The sequence below is a fragment of the Chlorella variabilis genome, assembly GCF_000147415.1.
Source record: "Chlorella variabilis unplaced genomic scaffold CHLNCscaffold_2, whole genome shotgun sequence".
NCBI classification, from domain to species: Eukaryota; Viridiplantae; Chlorophyta; class Trebouxiophyceae; order Chlorellales; family Chlorellaceae; genus Chlorella; species Chlorella variabilis.
Window position 1 is genome coordinate 1703660 of NW_005435086.1, and position 16844 is coordinate 1720503.

Below are 16844 nucleotides of genomic sequence, written 5' to 3' on the forward strand. Positions count from 1 at the left end.
GAGGCGGCCAGAACAAGTGCCACAGGGAGGCTGGATGGGTGCAGTGGGGCGCGTCATGCGGGCGAATGGGGCACGGGCGTCTGACAAGGGAGGGGTAGCGGAAGTGAGAATCAGTGCTGATGTGTGCTGGCTGCCCTTCCAGCCAAAAACAACAAGCAAATCGAGCATTGGCTGCAGAAAGAACAGGAACAAAGAGGTAGGCAAGGCACAACGGCGGGCGCAGACAAGCAGCCCAGCTGTCTCTGCAGCGGGCTCGGGCCCAGCTCAGGCTCGGCTCGGCCTCAGCAGCAGGCCGGGACTGGCGCTCAGGCTCAGTCCAGCGCAGCCAGGATGTCGTCGGCACCGCTGACGGTGAAGGCGCCACCCTCCTGCGGGGAGCAAGAGATGGGGTGGGCGAGCCTGCTGAGGTGTACCAGACAATCATGCTAGGCGCGGGCTCAGCACGAACAGCAGCCAGCAGGAACAGCAGCCAGTCATGTGACACGGCCCGGGCACGCCAAGCTCGACGCCAAGCAGCGCTAACAGCCTGCGCTGCCAGCCTACAGCCGCCGCCCTCGGCCCCTGCCCGCCGCACCTCCATGTTGAGCTTCTTGACGGTGCCGTCGTCCACCAGCATGGCATACCTGCGGGCGCCAAGGGTGGCAGGCGGCACGGGGTGCGTTGGGCAGGGGCATGGGGCAGAGCCGGGCGAGCATGCGGCAGGCCCAGCGCGCGGTGACGAGGCACAGCGCCGGCCATGCCGACAGCCACACTTCGCCCCACGCGCTGCGCTGAGCGGTGCCTCCACGGCGGGCGGGCGCACCTGCGGGAGCGCACGCCCAGCCCCTTGTCCGCCAGGTCCAGCTCCGCGCCAATGGCCTGCGCAAACACGGCGCTGCCGTCCGCCAGCATCATGACCTTGCCGTCTGCAGCGGCAGCGGCGGCAGCGGCGGCGGGACGGGTAGGCGGGAGGGTCAGCAGCGCGATGGCCCGTGGCAGGAGCGGGCGCGCGACCAGTGGAGCGCTGCCTCATGCACCGAGCCCCCCAAACCAGGAGCTCGCCTGCGCCCACGCTCTTGCCCCAGGCGTCCATGACGAATGCGTCGTTGACCGACACGCAGGCAATGGTGTCCACGCCCTTGGCGCGCAACTCGTCCGCCTTCTCGATGAACCCGGGCAGGTGCTTGAGGCTGCAGGTGGGGGTGAAGGCGCCGGGCACCGCAAACAGCACCACCTGCGCATCGGGGGAGCAAGGGCGGATGGGTGGGTGGGTGGATGGCTGGCTGGCTAGGTGCAGCCGCAAGAGCAGCACGGGCAAATGGCAGCTGGAGCAGCCGGGCGGCGGCCTGGCCACCTCATGCCGCCACAGCAGCAGCAGCCCACCTTCTTGCCCTTGGTCAGGCTGCCCACAGCGACCTCTTGCATGTTGCCCTCCGCATCAAAGTAGTTGAGCTTCACGTCGGCAGGCAGCTGCGGCAGGAGGGCGAGCGCGTGAGGCAGGCAGCAGCAGGGCGGGCCAGCGGCGCGGGCGGCCGCGCCAGCGGGCGGTGGCAGCAAACCTCTCCTGCGCGCCATCTCACCTTGTCTCCCTCTGCGATCGCCTGGATGCGCATCTGGCGAGGCCCGCACACGCGCATAGGCTGCACCAGGAGAGGGATGGGGGTTGGCATGGGCATCGCTGGGCAGGTGCAGTCGGCCCAGCCCAACCGCGGAATGAGGCCCACCTTGCTTTGTGCCACAGCCATCTTGCCCAGAAAGCGCGAGCCCTGCAGGCGGGCGGCAGCACGGGGCTGCACTGCGACCGAGCACAAAGACATGGGGGTGGACATCGCGGCAGCTGCTTGCTTCGCCTGGAGAGATCAAGGACTGCGCGCCGATGGTGCACTGCATCATCTATGTGGGCCTGCCAGCATGGAATGGTGTGCGTGGAAGAGGTGGGTTTCTCTCACATTCCATAGCCTCCACGCATCACAATGTGTGACCAGAATGCCATAAGGCGATGGGATGGTGCATGGGGCCAGCCTCCTGGTCTGGTGGGGTGGCAGTGGTGATGGGTGGCGGCGGCGGCAGCGGCGGCCGAACTTGGGGCAAGGAGGGGTTGGCAGAGGAAGAAGAGCAAGCAGGAGAAGCAGCAGCAGAGTGCATTGTCAGTACAGGGGGATACCAAGGCAGCAGACCGGCTCGGCCGCCTATTTAAGCGCCGCCAGGCGGCTGGCAAGCTCGTCTTCCTCCTCAGGCTCAACCCGCTGCTGCTGTGCAGGCGCTGCCACGCGCTTGGGGGCTGCGCCAATCTGCGACGACAAATCGATGCCAATTTCGTCCAGGACCTGCAAGCAGCGCGGCAGCGGCGACGGGGCGGCCGCTGGGGTGCCATGCATGCACGTGAGCGCCCTCCTCCGACCGGGCCCTGCACTCCACTGCCGGCCTGCATACATGCCAGCCGGCTCGCCAGCGCTGATGGGCCCTGCCACAACCCAGGCATAGCCCGCCGCAGGCACCTGCGCCATGACGTCGTCCGTCTCCTCGTCCACATCGTCCCCCAGCGCATCCTCCACCGCCGCATCCATCATCTCTCCCGTCATCTCCATCTTGGCATTCTCGCGGCTGCAGGCCAAGGGTTGGGGCCGCAGGGAGGGAAAGTAGAGCGGGTGCGCAACACCACAGACATCACCGCTGCGTGGTGGGAATCACCCGCTGCTTGAGCAGCCAGCCAATCGCAGGAAGCGCTCAGGCAGTACCCACTGGCCAGCACTTCGGGGCGAGCCGCCCCCACCTGAACTGCTGCATGTTCTGCATGATCTTCTTGGGGTCGTTCTGGGCCCCCATCGCCGCCATGGCCTTGCCGGCCACTTGCATCGACTGCCCAACAGAGCTGGTGGCGGCCGCTGTCTGCAGCAGCAGCGACGGGGCAGCCGCATATGTGAGCAGCGCAGGCCTGGTGCAGGCGGCAGCGCTCCCTGGCTGAGCGTGGATCCCAGCTTGCCCACTCACCGTCATCGACACGCCCACGCCGCGCAGCTGCGCCTGCGTGGTGTGCATCTTTGTGATCTGCGCCCTCAGCCGTACCAGCTGCTGCGCCAGGATGCGCGTCCCCGCCTGGTTGCCTTGCTTGGCCGCCAGCTTGATGTCCTGTTGCAGGCGGCAGGCAGCGGCATCGGCAAGCGTCCCCGGGGGGCGCCTGTGAGCTGGCAGGCCTTGCATTCCCAAGGTGAGTACGCCCGCTTGCTGCATCGTGGCAGTGACTGCCCAGCTGCGGCATGCGGCAGCCCCAGGCGCACCTTTATCAGCTTCTGCTCCTCCCGCCTGAGGCTGGCAATTTCTCGATCGATATCACGCACATTTTTGCCAATGTTTCGTTGACTCTCCCGCACTACCTCCTTGGCCGTGGGCTCCTTCTTGAACAGCCTGCAGCAAGCCGACGGATGGGAGTGAGGCCCGCCAGACTACAGCAGGCAGCAACCAGCAGGCAGCCTCGAGTGGAAGTGTCACAGACCACAGAGCCGTGTCACAGAGCACAGAGCACAGAGCCGCCCGCGGCGAGAATGTTGACCCCCGCTCCCCTCCCCGTAAATAGTCTGGTATTGGTTTTTTGGCCTTATTGTTTCTTTCTCCCAACTGTTCCCCTCCCCTTTTGCAACTTCAAAAACGGTTTCTGGTATTGGTATTTGGCCTTATTGTTTCTTTCTCCCAACTCTTCCCCTCCCCTTTTGCAACTTCAAAAACTTCTCAAAAACGGAAGTGACGCATCTGCGGCACCATCATGGCTGCTGCAACGCTGTAAACTGACTGATGACTGAAGTGTCACAGCCGGTGCCGGCTGCCACTGGCAGCGCGGCGACTGCTGCCGAGCACCAGGCCAGCCTGCAGCGGCCACGCTGGCCTTGACGGTCATGCACGACATCCCACTGCTGGTTCTGCGCTGTAATGGCTTACTTGCCCAGCGCAGACATGGGGTCTGAAGATCAAGGGCGTTTGTTTGGGGCAGAGGCTGTGCGAACAACTGCAGCAGGATGCCGAGTCCAACAGGAGAAGAGACAAACGGTTCCGCGTCTGGCTTTGCACCTCACCGTTCTTGGTACCTTCCTCCTTGCCGCCCCAGTCATCTCCCATCGCAATTCCAACCCCCATGAGCTCTGTTGTTTTCGACCTCCATCCTAAGCACGCTCCCCACCCCTGAGAGCACACAGGACCGCTGCAACACATGCTCCTGTGCCGGCTGAGGGCCCTGGCGGCCCAGCAGGGACTGCTACGGCTCCAGGTGAATGTCATGTAGAGTGGAATGGGCCGCTAGGGTAGCGGGCAGCCTGCTGACTTGCCCTGCACTGCCGCTGCCGCCACCCGCCGCTGCCGCGAGGCTGCTGACCGGCCCTCCTGCAAGCCTGCAGTGCGCTGCCCCAGCTCCAACCCATCGCGTGCTGTCAACAACACCCTCTGACGAGTTCAACCGCGAGTTGTCGAAGTTCTTTGGCGCCGCCCCGCCGTCGCAGCAGCAGCAGGGCAGCGCGGCAGCAGGACTGGCACCCTCAGCGGCAGCACCAGGGGAGGCTCAGCTCCTGGCTGATGTGAGCTCAGTGAACGCGGAACTCTTCACTTTCCTGGGCATGCCGCAGCAGGGCGCAGCAGAGGGAGGGACGGCAGCATCGCTGGCGCAGCAGCTGGCAGCACTGGCGGGGCAGGCAACTCGTGCGCCGGCTGCTGCGCCAGCAGCAGCGGCGCCGCAGACGAGCACCGGCGGCAGCAGCAGCAACAGCAGTTTGAGCAGCCATGCTAGTAGCGGCCCCGCCGCCAGTTCTGGTGGTGCAGACCAAGGGCTGACACATGTGGATGCCAGCGGCAAGGCTGCGATGGTGGACGTGAGCGAGGTGGGTGCCTGGTGCTCTGCCCGCATTGCTGCGTGCCGGGGGATGGAGCATGCCAGCCGGCTGTGTCAAAGAGAGCTGGAGCAGGCTGCTCTCAACTGGAAGCCAGCCTGTTGCTGCCATGCCCCCCCGGTGCATGCACCCCGCATGCTGCTTGGGTGTCACCCTCTCCTGCTGGCGCTTTGCCGCCGGCCTGAGCGCAGAAGGCGGCCACGGTGCGGACGGCGACGGCGGGGGCGCGGGTGGTGCTGGGGCCCGAGGTGTTTGACCTGGTGGCGCGCAACCAGATGAAGAAGGGGGATGTGCTGACCGTGGCGCAGCTGGCGGGTGCGTGGGGGGCCATTGGGGCGAGGCGCAGGCAGGCGGCGGGGCCCGCGGTTCTGTGCTTCCGTGGCTCCTTGTCGTCGAGGCAGCTACCCAGCCGGCGCGTGGGCGCCGTCCTGGAGCGCCGTGCGCAGCTCATTTGGCCACGCCGCCGGCCCGACCTCCCTGCCTGGCTCCCGCCCCGCCCCTGCCTTGCCCCGCGCCGCGCCTGCGCAGGGGTGATGGGCGCCAAGCACACCTCCACCCTCATCCCGCTCTGCCACAACATCCTGCTGTCCAAGGTGCATGTGGCGCTGGCGCTGGAGCCGCGCGCCGCGGCGGTGGACATCACCGCGTCTGCAACCACGGTGGGGCCCACGGGCGTGGAGATGGAGGCGCTGACGGCGGCGGCGGTGGCGGCGCTGTGCGTGTACGACATGTGCAAGGCGGCCAGCAAGGGCATCCTGGTCACAGACCTGCGCCTGCTCAGCAAGAGCGGCGGGCGCAGCGGCGACTGGCGGCGCGGCGGCGAGGAGAGCGCAGGGTTGTGAGCAGGAGAGCGCAAATGCAACGCAACGTGGTGTGGGAGCTTCTGCCATGATATGCCGGTAACAGGGCATCCACACCACCGTCAGGATCAGGAGCAGGCGGGAGGCTGAGCAGCAGCGCCGCAGCAAAGTGCGCAGTTGCGCCAGCAGAAAGGGGTTGGTCAGCAGGCAGCGGCAGGCGGTTGCGCGTTGGGGCCCCTGGCGTGCGCAGCCCCCGACCTGACATAGAATGCTCCCTGAACGCACCCCCGACTTTTACAAGCTTGCCAGCCTTGCCCTGCCACAGCGCAAGCGGCACGGTGTGCGGCTGGGCGGGGGCGGCGGCGGCGGCGGCAGCCGCCCAGTGACAACGCCATTTCGTAATGGCCGTCGCCGCCCCTACAGGTGTGCTGCTTGTGCATTGCTGCATCGTGGCGATCAACACGGTTCTCCGCGGCCTCAGAACCACAGAACTTTAGATTTCAGTCCTTGATGCTACGATTCTTCCTTGCTGGCACATCACCACACGTTTGAGACTTGTGGACTGCCCCAAAGCTCGCATTTCGTTCCCTCTCACACCACCACTCACCCCTGCTTCACTCATGTCCCCCGCCTAGTTGCGGGTCTGGTGGGTCTGAGCGGGAAGTCCAAAATGACGGTCTCGGTCCACAAGGGGGCCTCCGCAGCCTCTCACACACTGGACGGGGCCCTGTTCAGTCTGTCGGTGAGCGCCTGGGCCCGCCGCGGCGACGGGAACGCGGGGAGCCGCCGTCAAGGCCCGCGCTCTCCAAATGCGCCTGACCCGCCCGTCGCCGCTCGCCCTACAGGTGGAGGAGTCGCCCCTGGCGTCAGCGGCGCAGCAGGTGCAGCTATCAGCGCAACTGGGCTTATTGGACGCCAGAATCCAACCCTTGCTGCAGCCCCGCGGGCCCTGGCACCGCAAGGTGAGGCCTGGTGCCCGATGGGGGCTTTTGAGCGGGAGATGCGGGCCGCCGGCGTAGTGGCAGCCATCCATCTCTCTCGCGACCGCCCGGCGTGTGCCAGCAGCCCGCACCCTGCGTGCCCTCCCCCGGCCGTGACGCCGCCACTGGCACCTGTGCCAAGCGGCCGGGTTCCGTCCCTTGGAGGGCCGTCCTCCTCTGGCATGCGCGCCGCCTGCCTGCCCCCGGGCGCCGCCAACCCTCGCTTCCCCTGTGTGGTTTTCCCTGCGCGCAGCTGCGACGCGACGTGCAACTCTTCCACGACATCTTGCTAGGGGAGGAGGGCGATGTGGACGGCGTGGTGCTGGCCAGCAAGCTGACGCTGGCCGGGTACCGCGTCAGCGTGCGGCAAGCGCTGGGCGGCGGCCAGGGCACCGCCGTCTTCTCCAACCTGCGCCACTCCTTCCTGCTGGTCACCGTGCCCCAGGGCTGCCCCTGCGCAGGAGTAGACTTCATCGTTGAGGTGGGTTGCCAGGGATGCCGGGTTGGGCGCTGGGGGTCTGCCGCGGCGCGTCTGCGCGGGCCCACTCCAAGAGGCGGCGCGTCGCGTACCAGCGCCTTCAGCAGCAGCAGTGCGCGTCCGCCCTGCAGCAAAGAGCATCATTGCCACCGCTAGGATATGCATCGTCAGTTGTGTCGCAGCATTTTGGTGGCCAGCAGGGGCACGGTGGTTGTCGGCGGTGCGTACCGGCACTTTGCGTCGCGCCAACCGCTCCCCTCCCCCTGCTGTCTGCAGCCCCACTTCCGGGAGCAGTTTGAGATCAGCCAGCCCACTGCGCGGTACAGCGGCCTGCTGTCCATGGTGCCCGCCGTGTTTGTGGGGACGTCGGTGGAGCTGACCCCGCTGGTGCAGCTGCTGTGCTCCGAGATGACGCTGGCCTTTGAGCAGCACGGCCTCAGCCTGCCGCCCTGGCGCCAGAGCAAGAGCCTGCTCAGCAAGTGAGCTGCGCAGCCAGCCACTGCCGTGGGGATGCGGACAGCAGCCGTGCTGAGTTGCTGGCGTAGGTGGAGAGTTGCCCACATCTGCACGTCCTGGGTTGCGTCATCCCTGCCTGCCTGCCTGCCCCTGCCTCGCTGACCGCCGTGCCCGCCCTCCTCCCTCCTGCTCCGCCCCCCCTGCAGGTGGCTGCCCTCCAAGGTGCGCGACTACGACCTGTCGCCCTACGCCTCGCCCCGCGCCGCCTCCCCAGAGCTCTCCTTCCCCCTCACCTGCTTCGCGGGGGGCCCCGGCAGCAGCCACCCCGTCAGCGAGAGCGCGTCGGGCACCATCACGCCGGCCTTCTCGAGCGGCGAGGACGCGTCGCCGCGCGCCGTGCTGCGTGGCGCCTCGGCCCTGCTGCTAGGCGAGCAGCAAGCGGTGGGCCCCGCCGTCGAGGGCCAGGCCGCCGGGCCGCCCCCGCTGCAGCGCAAGTCGCTGCTCAGCTCCAGCCTGGCCGCCACCGGCCGCGGCGGCAGCGCCTCGCCGGAGCAGCAGCAGCAAGGCCCCAGCAGCGGCGGCAAGGTGGCCGCCCCGCCCGTGCCAGAGCCGCAGGCAGGTGGCGGAGCCACCATCCGCCACCATCGCGGCGGCAGCGTGTCGTACCGCGTCAGCAACGAGTGGCAGCAGCCCGCCATTCGCACAGTCAAGATGCAGGGCCAGGCACCGGCACCATCCCCAGCCGACGCCGTGTGCAACAAGTAGCCAAGCCGCCAGCCAGACGCGGCACCAGCCGCTGCCTTTTTGCCAGAGAGAACTAGCAGCAGACCAGCCCCGATTCAGCGGGCCGCCTTTTTGCCAGCCAGCCCCAGCCTCTTGCCTTTGGCAGCCTCCACCTCTTTGCGGGTGCAGCCACGACTGCAGCAGCCAGCGCCTGCCGCCGCCTCAGTAGCTTCGATCCAGTACGAGCGTCCCCGTCCAGTGCTCTCTCACCCCCACCCCATTCTGCGTCCGCTTTCTATGCACATTTCGGCCTCCTCTGAGTTCCTGGAGTGAGAGCAGGGCGCGTCGGGCTGCTGCCTGTGAGGCGAGAGGGGCGTGGTGGCGGTCTTTGTTGGCGCACACCGCACCGCCCCTCTCGCCTCGCTTGCTGTGGGCCTCGGCGCCGCCATGCCAGTCAGCGCGTTCTTGCACAGTCTTGAGTGAACGGTTTCTGCGTGTTTCCCTTTCTATATACCTGCTTCCATGAGGCCCCAAAAATCCTGCACCCCACCCTTCCACCCAAATGAACGCTTCCTGTGCGATGCGCCGCCGCCGGCGGGCGGCGCTCCAATTTTGGATTCCCAACTGCATGCGCTATCCTTCTGTCCTGCCCCGTTTTGTTTCAGCCATTTGGTGTCTCCCCCTCTTTTCCCTCGTCCCGCTGGCCCGCCTTGGGCCAGCCGCGGCGCGTGCGCGGCCTTTGCCTCCTCCCTCCGCACGCGTCCTAAAGTTCTTCTCCCCACTGCCTTTTCTGCATCCAACCCTGCTCCCCGAACACATGTCCCTTGCGCCCGCCGCCCTTTGGCTTCAGCGCAACTGGCAGCCCGCCAGTTTGCAGCTGGCGGCTGGAGCCGCACGCCGGCGGCTCCCCCTTGTGTCGGTCTGTCTGCTCCAGAGCGAGAAAGCAAATGAAGTCCTGTGCCGACACTAACCAAGTCCTACGAACTATGAATCCTGCCGTTTTGAGCGCGTTGCCGCGTTTTTGCCCAATGCCCCCCTTTCATTCGATTCACATGATTCACTCCCCCCGCTCCCTTGTAACAAGAGAGCCGTTGAGTTGTTGAGAGATGCGGATGAGGTGCCGGGAGATGCCCAGGCTGACCACACCACAACCGTACAGAAATCACTGTGTGGAGCTCACATCACGCGCCGGCCAGCCGCCGTGCCCCATCGCCTCCCAGCAGCGCTGCCGCCACTCGGCGCGCGATGGCCAGGCTGGCAGTCAGGCCCGGCGACTCGATGCCAAACAGGTTGAGCAGGCCAGGCACGCCGTGGTCGTGCGGCCCCTGCACCACAAAGTCGCCGGCAGGCTGCCCAGGGCCCGCCACCTGCACCAGGGGCGCAGCAGTGTGTAGGGCCAGGGCATGCCAGGGTGGGGGGTGGGGGTGGAGGGAGCAGGAGCGTGGCTTCCAGAACGCCCGCTGCCAAGCCGGCTGCCGCGCGCAGCCTTGCTGGCAGCGGCAGCGGCGGAGGCGCACCTTGGGCCTCACTCCCGAGTAGGACGGCTGCAGCGCGGCGTCTGGCAGGCGGGGCAGGTAGGCGCGGATGGCGGCGTAGAAGGGCTGGGCCCGCGCGGCCGCCACGCCATAGTCGATGGTGGCGGGGTCGGTACCAGGGGGCAGCCTGCACAGCGCAGACAGCATGGCGTAGGTGGCATGCTGTGGTCGGGGGCGGGCGGCAGCAGCGCATCAGCGGGGCAGGGCAATGCTTGGCATGCAGCTGGGTGGCCTGGCCAGGGCAGGAGCAGGGTGGCGGCGTGCTACCAGCAGGCAGGCAGGCAGTATCAGGGGCTGGTGGCAGCGCCGCCACCCACCACTCCACGTCAGGCCCGAAGCGCACGCCCCCCGCCAGGTCCAGCGTGAGATGAGTGCCCAGGCCCGCCGTGCCCGGCTCAGGCAGCGGGTAGATGAGCTGGCGGAAGGCGCGGGCGCTGCCGCCTCCACCCGCCGGCCGTGGCATGATGGCTGCCAGGGCTCCAGCCGCCAGCGAGAAGTAGCTGCCCTTGGCCAGGTGCAGCGGCGGGATGGCGGCGGGGGGCATGCCGTGCAGGCTGGCCGCCACGGCCTGCAGGACGCGTGGCGTGCAGCTGGCTCGGCAGACCTCGGGTGCAGCTGGAACAGTGGCTTCGGGGGGGGGGCAGCTGCATGCCGGCCTGCACAAGGCTCAGCTGCCTAAAGCCCCGCCCACCAGCAGTCCTGCTGCTCGCTCAGCCGCCCAGCCACAGCCAGCCAGCCACCCACCTGGGCATGCAGGCCCGCGGCGTTCACCACCGCAGCACCAGTCATCTCCTCCTCCTCCGCGGTGTTGTTATCCTCCAGCACGAGCAGGTTGAGGAGCGCCGCCACCATGCCACCACGCAGCACGCAGTAGAGGGGGGCGGTGCTCCCCCCGTCCTCATAAAGCTGGCGGTGCTGCTCCACCATCAGGCAGCAGGCACAGCGGGGGGGGGGGGGGGAGGACAATCACCACCATCCTCGCCTCGCTCCACATCCACCCCCCGCCGCCTCGCCCCCCCTGCCTCCTGCTGCACCCCAGCGGCAGCCCCTTGCCTCCACCCCCCCCCCTCCCTGCCAGCCCCCCCGCTCCACCCGCCTCTCACCTGTGGCTGTCCACGATGCCTGTGGAGGGCGACAGCAGGCCAGCCACGCACCGCACCGCCGGCTCCAGCTCCCGCACCTGCTCCGCGCTGAGCAGGCGCAGGTCGGGCACCGAGTTGGCGGCCCCCCTGGCCGCCAGCGCGTGCAGCGCACCCAGCTGCGCCTCGCTGGTGGCCACGACCAGCTTGCCCAGGCGGCGGTGCGGCACGCCGTGGCGCTGGCAGAAGGCGTACAGCAGCTGCTTGCCGTGCACGCACAGCCGCGCCTTGAGGCTGCCCGGCGGGTAGTACAGGCCTGCGTGGAGGGAGGGGAGGACAGAAGAGGAGGTGCACGTCAGCATCAGGACAGCTTGCAGCAGTTGTGGGGGAGGCAAGCGTGGGGCAGGGGAGCGAGCGTTAGGCTGTGCGGGGTTGGCTCTTCTCGCCTGCATGGATGACTTCAGAGTTGCGGCTGCTGGTCTCGGTGCCAACGGCCCCCGCCGCCTCCAGCAGCAGCACACTGCGCCCAGCCAGCGCCAGCTCCCGAGCAATGGCAAGGCCCAGCACGCCCGCTCCAATCACCACGGCATCGGCGTCGGCCCCGGGGCTGCCAGCATTTCCTGGTGAGGTAAAGCTGACGTCTTGGCTTACCGCCGCTCCGCTGGCGGCGGCAGCGGCGGAGGACAGCAGCCGCAGGTGCTGGGCAGCCAATGCCCTGGGCATCCTCATCACGTGGTACGCTGCCAGGTGCGCCATGTAGGAGCAGCAGCAGGTCAGTGAATAAGCGGCGAAGGTGTGTGAGCCAGCGGCGAAAGTGTCCACTGCAGGCTCTCGGGCGTGACAGGCGGTGCAATCAAATTGGCTTCAAGCAATCAGGCAATCCGGCAAAGCCATACGGGGGTGCCTCCGTGGCTGAGTGGCGTCGTCCAGTCAGCTCTTCGCAAGCGTTCCAGGCGCTCGACTGACAACGGGTCACTCCAAAAGCCAGCATCGATCGCACCTGCCCGTGGGCTGCTGTGGGCCAACTGGTGTAAACACGCCCACCTCCTTATCGCTGCTGCCGCCTCCGCGGCCTTCTCCGGGGCCCATGACCCCCATGGGACCTAGCAAGGCGTTGTGCAGCTGCACCAGCCTGCGCCGACCATGCCTGCAGCCGCAGGCGGGCGGCTGGCGGCGGCGGGCACTGCGGGGTGCGGTGGTGGGAGCCTCTGCGGCGGGGCTGTCAGCCCTGGCAGGTGCAGCGCGAGGGCTGCCGCCCATTGTAGCAGCGTGAGTGTGTGGCTGGTGTTCACTACCGTGCCAGCCGGCCGCTAGCGCCGGTACCCAGTGCGACGTTTGCAGCCCTGCTCGTTCCACGCCTGGCCACACACGTGCCACCCTGCCTGCCTTTCTGCATCGCTGCACGAACAGCGCCCTCTTGCTTCACCTGGCTGCTGCAGGGCGGGTATGCCGCCCGCGGGCGGCGGGCCCCAGGCGGGCGAGTTTGGGCATCCGGGGCGGCGCGCGACTGACGTGCTGCTGGTGTCGAATGCGCTGCTCTTCGGGCTGCAGCTGCTCACCAAGCAGGCGCTGACGGTGTGGGGGGTCAAGGTAGGTGGCTAGCTGGTTGGGCCTGTCGGTCGGCTTGCCAGGGCTCAGGCATTGCCCTGCTGCTGCGCAAGCGGGCGGCCTGAGCAGGTGGCGCTTGCGTGCCGTGCGCCTGCAGGTGAATGCGCTGGTGGTGGCGGGGCAGTGGTGGCGCCTGCTCACCCCCGCCTTCTTGCACGGCAACCTCATGCACCTGGCCGTCAACTGCTACTCCCTCAACAACCTGGGACCTCCTGTGGAGGGCGCAGCCGGGTGAGCAGGCACGCGGCCGCCGCCAAGCCCCCACCATCCACGATGGTTGGGCACGTCTGGACAGGCTGGCCCGGGCGCCTGCATGCGTCGCTCCTGCTGCAGCTGTGCATGCAGCCCGCACGCCGCATGCACCTGATCCTGCATCTGCTCGTTGTATGGCCACGCCTCTGCTCGCTCCCTGAGCCGCCTCCCCGCATGCGCACACGCCGGTGCAGGCCCCCCCGCTTCCTGCTCATGTACCTGTCGGCGGCGGTGGCGGGCAACGTGGCCAGCTTCCTGGGCGCCCCCAAGTCTGTCAGCCTGGGCGCGTCGGGCGCCGTGTTTGGCATCGGCGGCGCGCTAGCCATGTACTTTTACCGCAACAGGTGGGGCGCCTTGCTGGGGCTGGGGCTGAGCCAGGCGCCTAGTCGCACACGCGGGGCAGCCCGCTCGCCCAACAGCAGCAGGGAGGACCCCCAACACCGCAGTGCCGCCAGCTGCCAGGTCTTTTGGCCTGGGTCCCGCCTCCATGCCAGTCCCAACAACCTGCGCAGGGACATCTATGGCAAGACCAGCGACAGGGTGCTGCGCCAGCTGTGGCAGACGCTGGTGCTCAACGTGGTGTATGGCCTCAGCAGCACGCGCATAGACAACTGGTGAGCCGTCCCGGCCGTGCAGCCCCACTGCAATGCTGGTGCTGCACACAGACGTGCTGCGTGGACACTGCTGCATCGCACGTAGGCTGCCCCTGCCCCTGGCTGCCCTTGCTCTGACTGCCCTGGCTTTGTGGCTACGCACGCAGGGGCCACATGGGAGGGCTGGTGGGCGGAGCGCTGGCGGGCCTCCTGCTGGGGCCGCGCTTCCAGGCCACCACGCTGCCCGGAAAGCGCGGCAAGTGGCTGGTGGATGTTGCGCCGCTGCCCTGGCTCAGGTCGCAGCCGCGCCAGATCTCTGGCAGATGACCGCGTGTGCTGGCGGAGCGGCGGCTGTGCTTGGGCTGCGCCGCCCTGCCAACCCACCACCGATGCCTCGACGTCTTCTTTGGAAATTTATTTCATAACACGAATCTATGTCACCATCTGTCGCCTCTCTGCTAATAACACCTCTTCATTTCTTCGGCACCTCGTTCACCCTCCACACATTTTCCGCCACTCATCCCGACACCATGCCACTACTCAAATCAATGCACGGGGGAGTGCGTCATTGTCAACAGGCTCTGGGGTACATGTGAGACCACCTGCCTGGCTTCACACAAGTTGGGTAATCAATGAGGGTGGTACAAAAGCATTGGAGTGACGGTGCGGCGACCGCCTAGCTGTCGTGAGGTGGCGCGTCGCATTGGAGACCAGCAAGGTTCCGCGCTGTCGCTGCTCACAGAGGAGGCTGGTCAGTGTGGATCGCCACAGGGAACGCCGAAACCCTTCGGGTCCTGGCCGCCACCGGCTTCGCAAGTCAGTCACTGGGAGCGGGCAGAAATGGCGGCATCCTCGCTGATCTCGGACAGCAAGGAGTGGCGAGCGCTGCAAGACCACGTCGGCGCCATCAAGCAGACGTGAGCAAGGGGTGGGTGGGTGCCGGGAGCGCAGTGCGCAGCCCTGAGGCAAGGATCCTTCGTATCACGGTACCTTTGACGAAGGTGGTAGCCCCGGGGGCCTGCCTGGCACCGCCATGTGCGAAGAGACGGCGGCGCCGCTACTGCCGCCACCCTTGCTGAGCAGCCTGCTTCTCAGCCCTATGCGAGTGAGAGGACTGGCTCGTACCCAGCTGGACCCCAATGCTGAGCTTGCACAACAGGGGCGGGGTGGGAGTGCGTGTGCGGCAGGTTGGAACACGTGCCCGGCCGCGCTCAGGCGCACGAAGCTCACCCCCTTGCCCGAGCGGTGCAGGCAGCTGAGGGAGCTGCTGGAGGATGATGCCCGCACCGAGGCCATGGTGAGGGAGGCGGGGGGAGTGTACCTGGACTTCTCCCGCCAGAACGCCACGCCCGACACGCTCAAGGTGCGGCGCGGCTTTGGTGTGGGGGGCGCCGGTCGCTGGCCAGCCAGGCGCGGGCGGCGTGGCCGCGCCTGCCGGACTCCTGTCCGCCTGCTGGTCGCCCCCTGCACACACACACACACACACGCACATTGGAATCTCCTGATGAGCCTTTCACCCCTACTGACCCGCCCTCCCATCCCCACCTTTCCACCCAAAACACACCCCACTCTCTCCCCCCACCCAAACACACATCCCAACAACCGCTCCCCTCGCCGTCGCGGCAGCTGCTGCTGGAGCTGGCGGGCGCGGCGGGGGTGGGCCCCAAGATCCAGGCCATGTTTGGCGGCGCCCACATCAACTCCACAGAGGGCAGGGCGGTGCTGCACACCGCGCTGCGCGCGCCTCGAGGCGCCGTGGTGGAGGACGGCGGCGCCAACGTGGTGCCAGAGGTTTGGGCGGTGCTGGACCAGATCAAGGCCTTCACAGGTGGGTGGGTGGAGGTGCGGAGGTGGGGGCTGGGGGCTGGGGGGAAGTGGAGGAAGAGAGCGGCAGGTGGTGTGTGAGGTGCCGACTGCGAGGCGAGGGCGGCAGAGCGGTGCAGCGGCTGATTGTGCTTGGCAGCCCAGCATCGCAAGGCTCCGTGCCCTCCCGTGGCGGCCGTGCTGCAGAGCGCGTGCGTGGCGGCGAGTGGGTGGGCGTGACGGGCAAGCGCCTGACCAGCGTCGTGTCGGTGGGCATCGGCGGCAGCGCCTTGGGGCCCCTGTTTGTGCACACAGCGCTGTCAACCGAGCCAGAGGCCATGGCGCAGGTGGGGGGCGGCGGCTGCCAGGAGCAGGAGCGCAGCAATGCATTGTGCCCTGCCCTGCCCTGCCCTTCGCTGGCCTACCGCGCCACCAATCCCTCTTGCGCTGCTGCTGGTGTTTGAACCCTGCCACACGCCTCCCTCTGCCCCACCACTTCCACACAGCCCCACGTCCCTCACACGCACATCCCCCACCACACACACACACCACTCCCTGCCTGCAGGCCGCTGGGCGCCAGCTGTCCTTCCTGGCCAACGTGGACCCCGTGGATGCGGTGAGGGCGCTGCGGGGCCTGGACCCAGAGGCCACCCTGGTGGTCATCGTCTCCAAGACCTTCACCACCGCCGAGACCATGCTCAACGCCCGCACCGTGCGCGCCTGGCTGACGGAGCGGCTGGGCCAGGCGGCGGTGGCAAAGCACATGGTGGCGGTCAGGTGGGCGCGGCGGGGGGTGGGCAGTCGGGGCCGGGGAGTGGGGAGTAAGGGCGCTTGCTGGCTGGCTGGCTGGTGGCCAGGCGTGCATGCTGTTGTCAGCTCGCCGAGGGGCGCCCTGCTTGCCACCCTCCCACCCTCCTACCCACTCACCCTACCCAACCCGCCCTCCTCCCCCACCTGGGCTGCCCCGCCCTGCCGCAGCACCAACCTCAAGGCGGTGGAGGCGTTTGGCATCGACCCCGCCAACGCCTTTGGCTTCTGGGACTGGGTGGGCGGCCGCTTCTCCGTCTCCTCCGCCGTCGGCATGGTGCCGCTGTCGCTGCACTACTCCTTCCCGGTGGGTGGCGGGGCGGCCAGGGCACGTGTGTGCGTGTGTACGTGTGTGTGGGGGGTGCGGATCAGGCCAGAGGTGTCAGGCCGGCGCGTCTGTCGCCGGCTGGCCTCCTCCTCCTGCATCCCTGCCCGCCCGCCTGCCTCTCACCCCGCCATGCCCCCTCCTCCTCCTGCTGCAGGTCATGGAGCGCTTCCTGCAGGGCATGCACGCCATGGACGACCACTTCCGCACCGCGCCACTCCAAGACAACCTGCCCGCGCTGCTGGGACTGCTCAACGTGCGCCCCGGGCCGCCCGCGCGGCGCAGGCGGGCGTGGGGGCGGGCTGGGGCGTGCGCAGCGCTGCACGCATCGCCTGGGAAGAGGCAGGGCGGACTGCGGAAGCAGGCAGGCAGGCAGGCAGGCGTATCGCCGACGGCTGCCCTGCCTGGCAGCTGCCCTGCGCCGCCTGCTCCCATGCATGCCATGCATGCGCCTGGCCTGGCCTTGCAGGTGTGGAACACCACCTTCCTGGGCCACTCCACCACCGCCATTCTGCCCTACCAGCAAGCTCTGCAGCACTTTGCGCCCCACATCCA

General features: G+C 67.9%; 7 protein-coding genes across 7 annotated transcripts in view; 4 read left to right on the forward strand and 3 right to left on the reverse strand.

Moving 5' to 3' along the window:
* Nucleotides 1-202: 202 nt before the first annotated feature.
* On the reverse strand, nucleotides 203-1831 carry CHLNCDRAFT_29579 (hypothetical protein). Its single transcript, XM_005851483.1, has 7 exons — nucleotides 1704-1831; nucleotides 1560-1619; nucleotides 1363-1449; nucleotides 1042-1213; nucleotides 803-905; nucleotides 575-623; nucleotides 203-368 (listed from the first exon to the last, which is right to left on the reverse strand). Exons 1-7 carry the CDS (start codon nucleotides 1806-1808, stop codon nucleotides 312-314), a joined length of 633 nt encoding a protein of 210 aa, XP_005851545.1. The 5' UTR covers nucleotides 1809-1831; the 3' UTR covers nucleotides 203-311.
* A 337-nt stretch (nucleotides 1832-2168) lies between these two features.
* On the reverse strand, nucleotides 2169-3929 carry CHLNCDRAFT_138002 (hypothetical protein; the record flags this gene model as incomplete). The annotated part of the gene is made up of 6 exons (XM_005851484.1): nucleotides 2169-2306; nucleotides 2478-2583; nucleotides 2753-2868; nucleotides 2971-3108; nucleotides 3258-3384; nucleotides 3913-3929. 6 exons carry the CDS (start codon nucleotides 3927-3929, stop codon nucleotides 2169-2171), a joined length of 642 nt encoding a protein of 213 aa, XP_005851546.1.
* Nucleotides 3930-4180: 251 nt separating this feature from the next.
* On the forward strand, nucleotides 4181-5692 carry CHLNCDRAFT_138003 (hypothetical protein; the record flags this gene model as incomplete). The annotated part of the gene is made up of 4 exons (XM_005851193.1): nucleotides 4181-4237; nucleotides 4365-4841; nucleotides 5042-5165; nucleotides 5379-5692. 4 exons carry the CDS (start codon nucleotides 4181-4183, stop codon nucleotides 5690-5692), a joined length of 972 nt encoding a protein of 323 aa, XP_005851255.1.
* Nucleotides 5693-6320: 628 nt separating this feature from the next.
* Nucleotides 6321-8329, forward strand: CHLNCDRAFT_138004 (hypothetical protein; the record flags this gene model as incomplete). The annotated part of the gene is made up of 5 exons (XM_005851194.1): nucleotides 6321-6326; nucleotides 6496-6531; nucleotides 6884-7111; nucleotides 7385-7587; nucleotides 7771-8329. The coding sequence occupies 5 exons, from the start codon at nucleotides 6321-6323 to the stop codon at nucleotides 8327-8329; spliced, it is 1032 nt and encodes a 343-aa protein (XP_005851256.1).
* Nucleotides 8330-9468: 1139 nt separating this feature from the next.
* On the reverse strand, nucleotides 9469-11630 carry CHLNCDRAFT_49999 (hypothetical protein; the record flags this gene model as incomplete). The annotated part of the gene is made up of 6 exons (XM_005851485.1): nucleotides 9469-9654; nucleotides 9805-9949; nucleotides 10140-10390; nucleotides 10567-10740; nucleotides 11003-11217; nucleotides 11423-11630. The coding sequence occupies 6 exons, from the start codon at nucleotides 11628-11630 to the stop codon at nucleotides 9469-9471; spliced, it is 1179 nt and encodes a 392-aa protein (XP_005851547.1).
* A 414-nt stretch (nucleotides 11631-12044) lies between these two features.
* CHLNCDRAFT_138007 (hypothetical protein) lies at nucleotides 12045-13681 on the forward strand (the record flags this gene model as incomplete). The annotated part of the gene is made up of 6 exons (XM_005851195.1): nucleotides 12045-12091; nucleotides 12341-12491; nucleotides 12607-12740; nucleotides 12956-13105; nucleotides 13274-13375; nucleotides 13522-13681. 6 exons carry the CDS (start codon nucleotides 12045-12047, stop codon nucleotides 13679-13681), a joined length of 744 nt encoding a protein of 247 aa, XP_005851257.1.
* Nucleotides 13682-14194: 513 nt separating this feature from the next.
* The window catches only part of CHLNCDRAFT_138008 (hypothetical protein), a gene marked incomplete at both ends in the record, with an annotated part of 4097 nt that continues 1447 nt past the window's right edge, over nucleotides 14195-16844 (forward strand). The window contains 7 exons of the mRNA XM_005851196.1: nucleotides 14195-14271; nucleotides 14606-14717; nucleotides 14981-15182; nucleotides 15365-15504; nucleotides 15723-15934; nucleotides 16136-16271; nucleotides 16447-16545. Of these exons, the coding sequence (XP_005851258.1) occupies nucleotides 14195-14271; nucleotides 14606-14717; nucleotides 14981-15182; nucleotides 15365-15504; nucleotides 15723-15934; nucleotides 16136-16271; nucleotides 16447-16545 (978 nt within the window). The remainder of the gene's footprint in view (nucleotides 14272-14605; nucleotides 14718-14980; nucleotides 15183-15364; nucleotides 15505-15722; nucleotides 15935-16135; nucleotides 16272-16446; nucleotides 16546-16844) is intronic.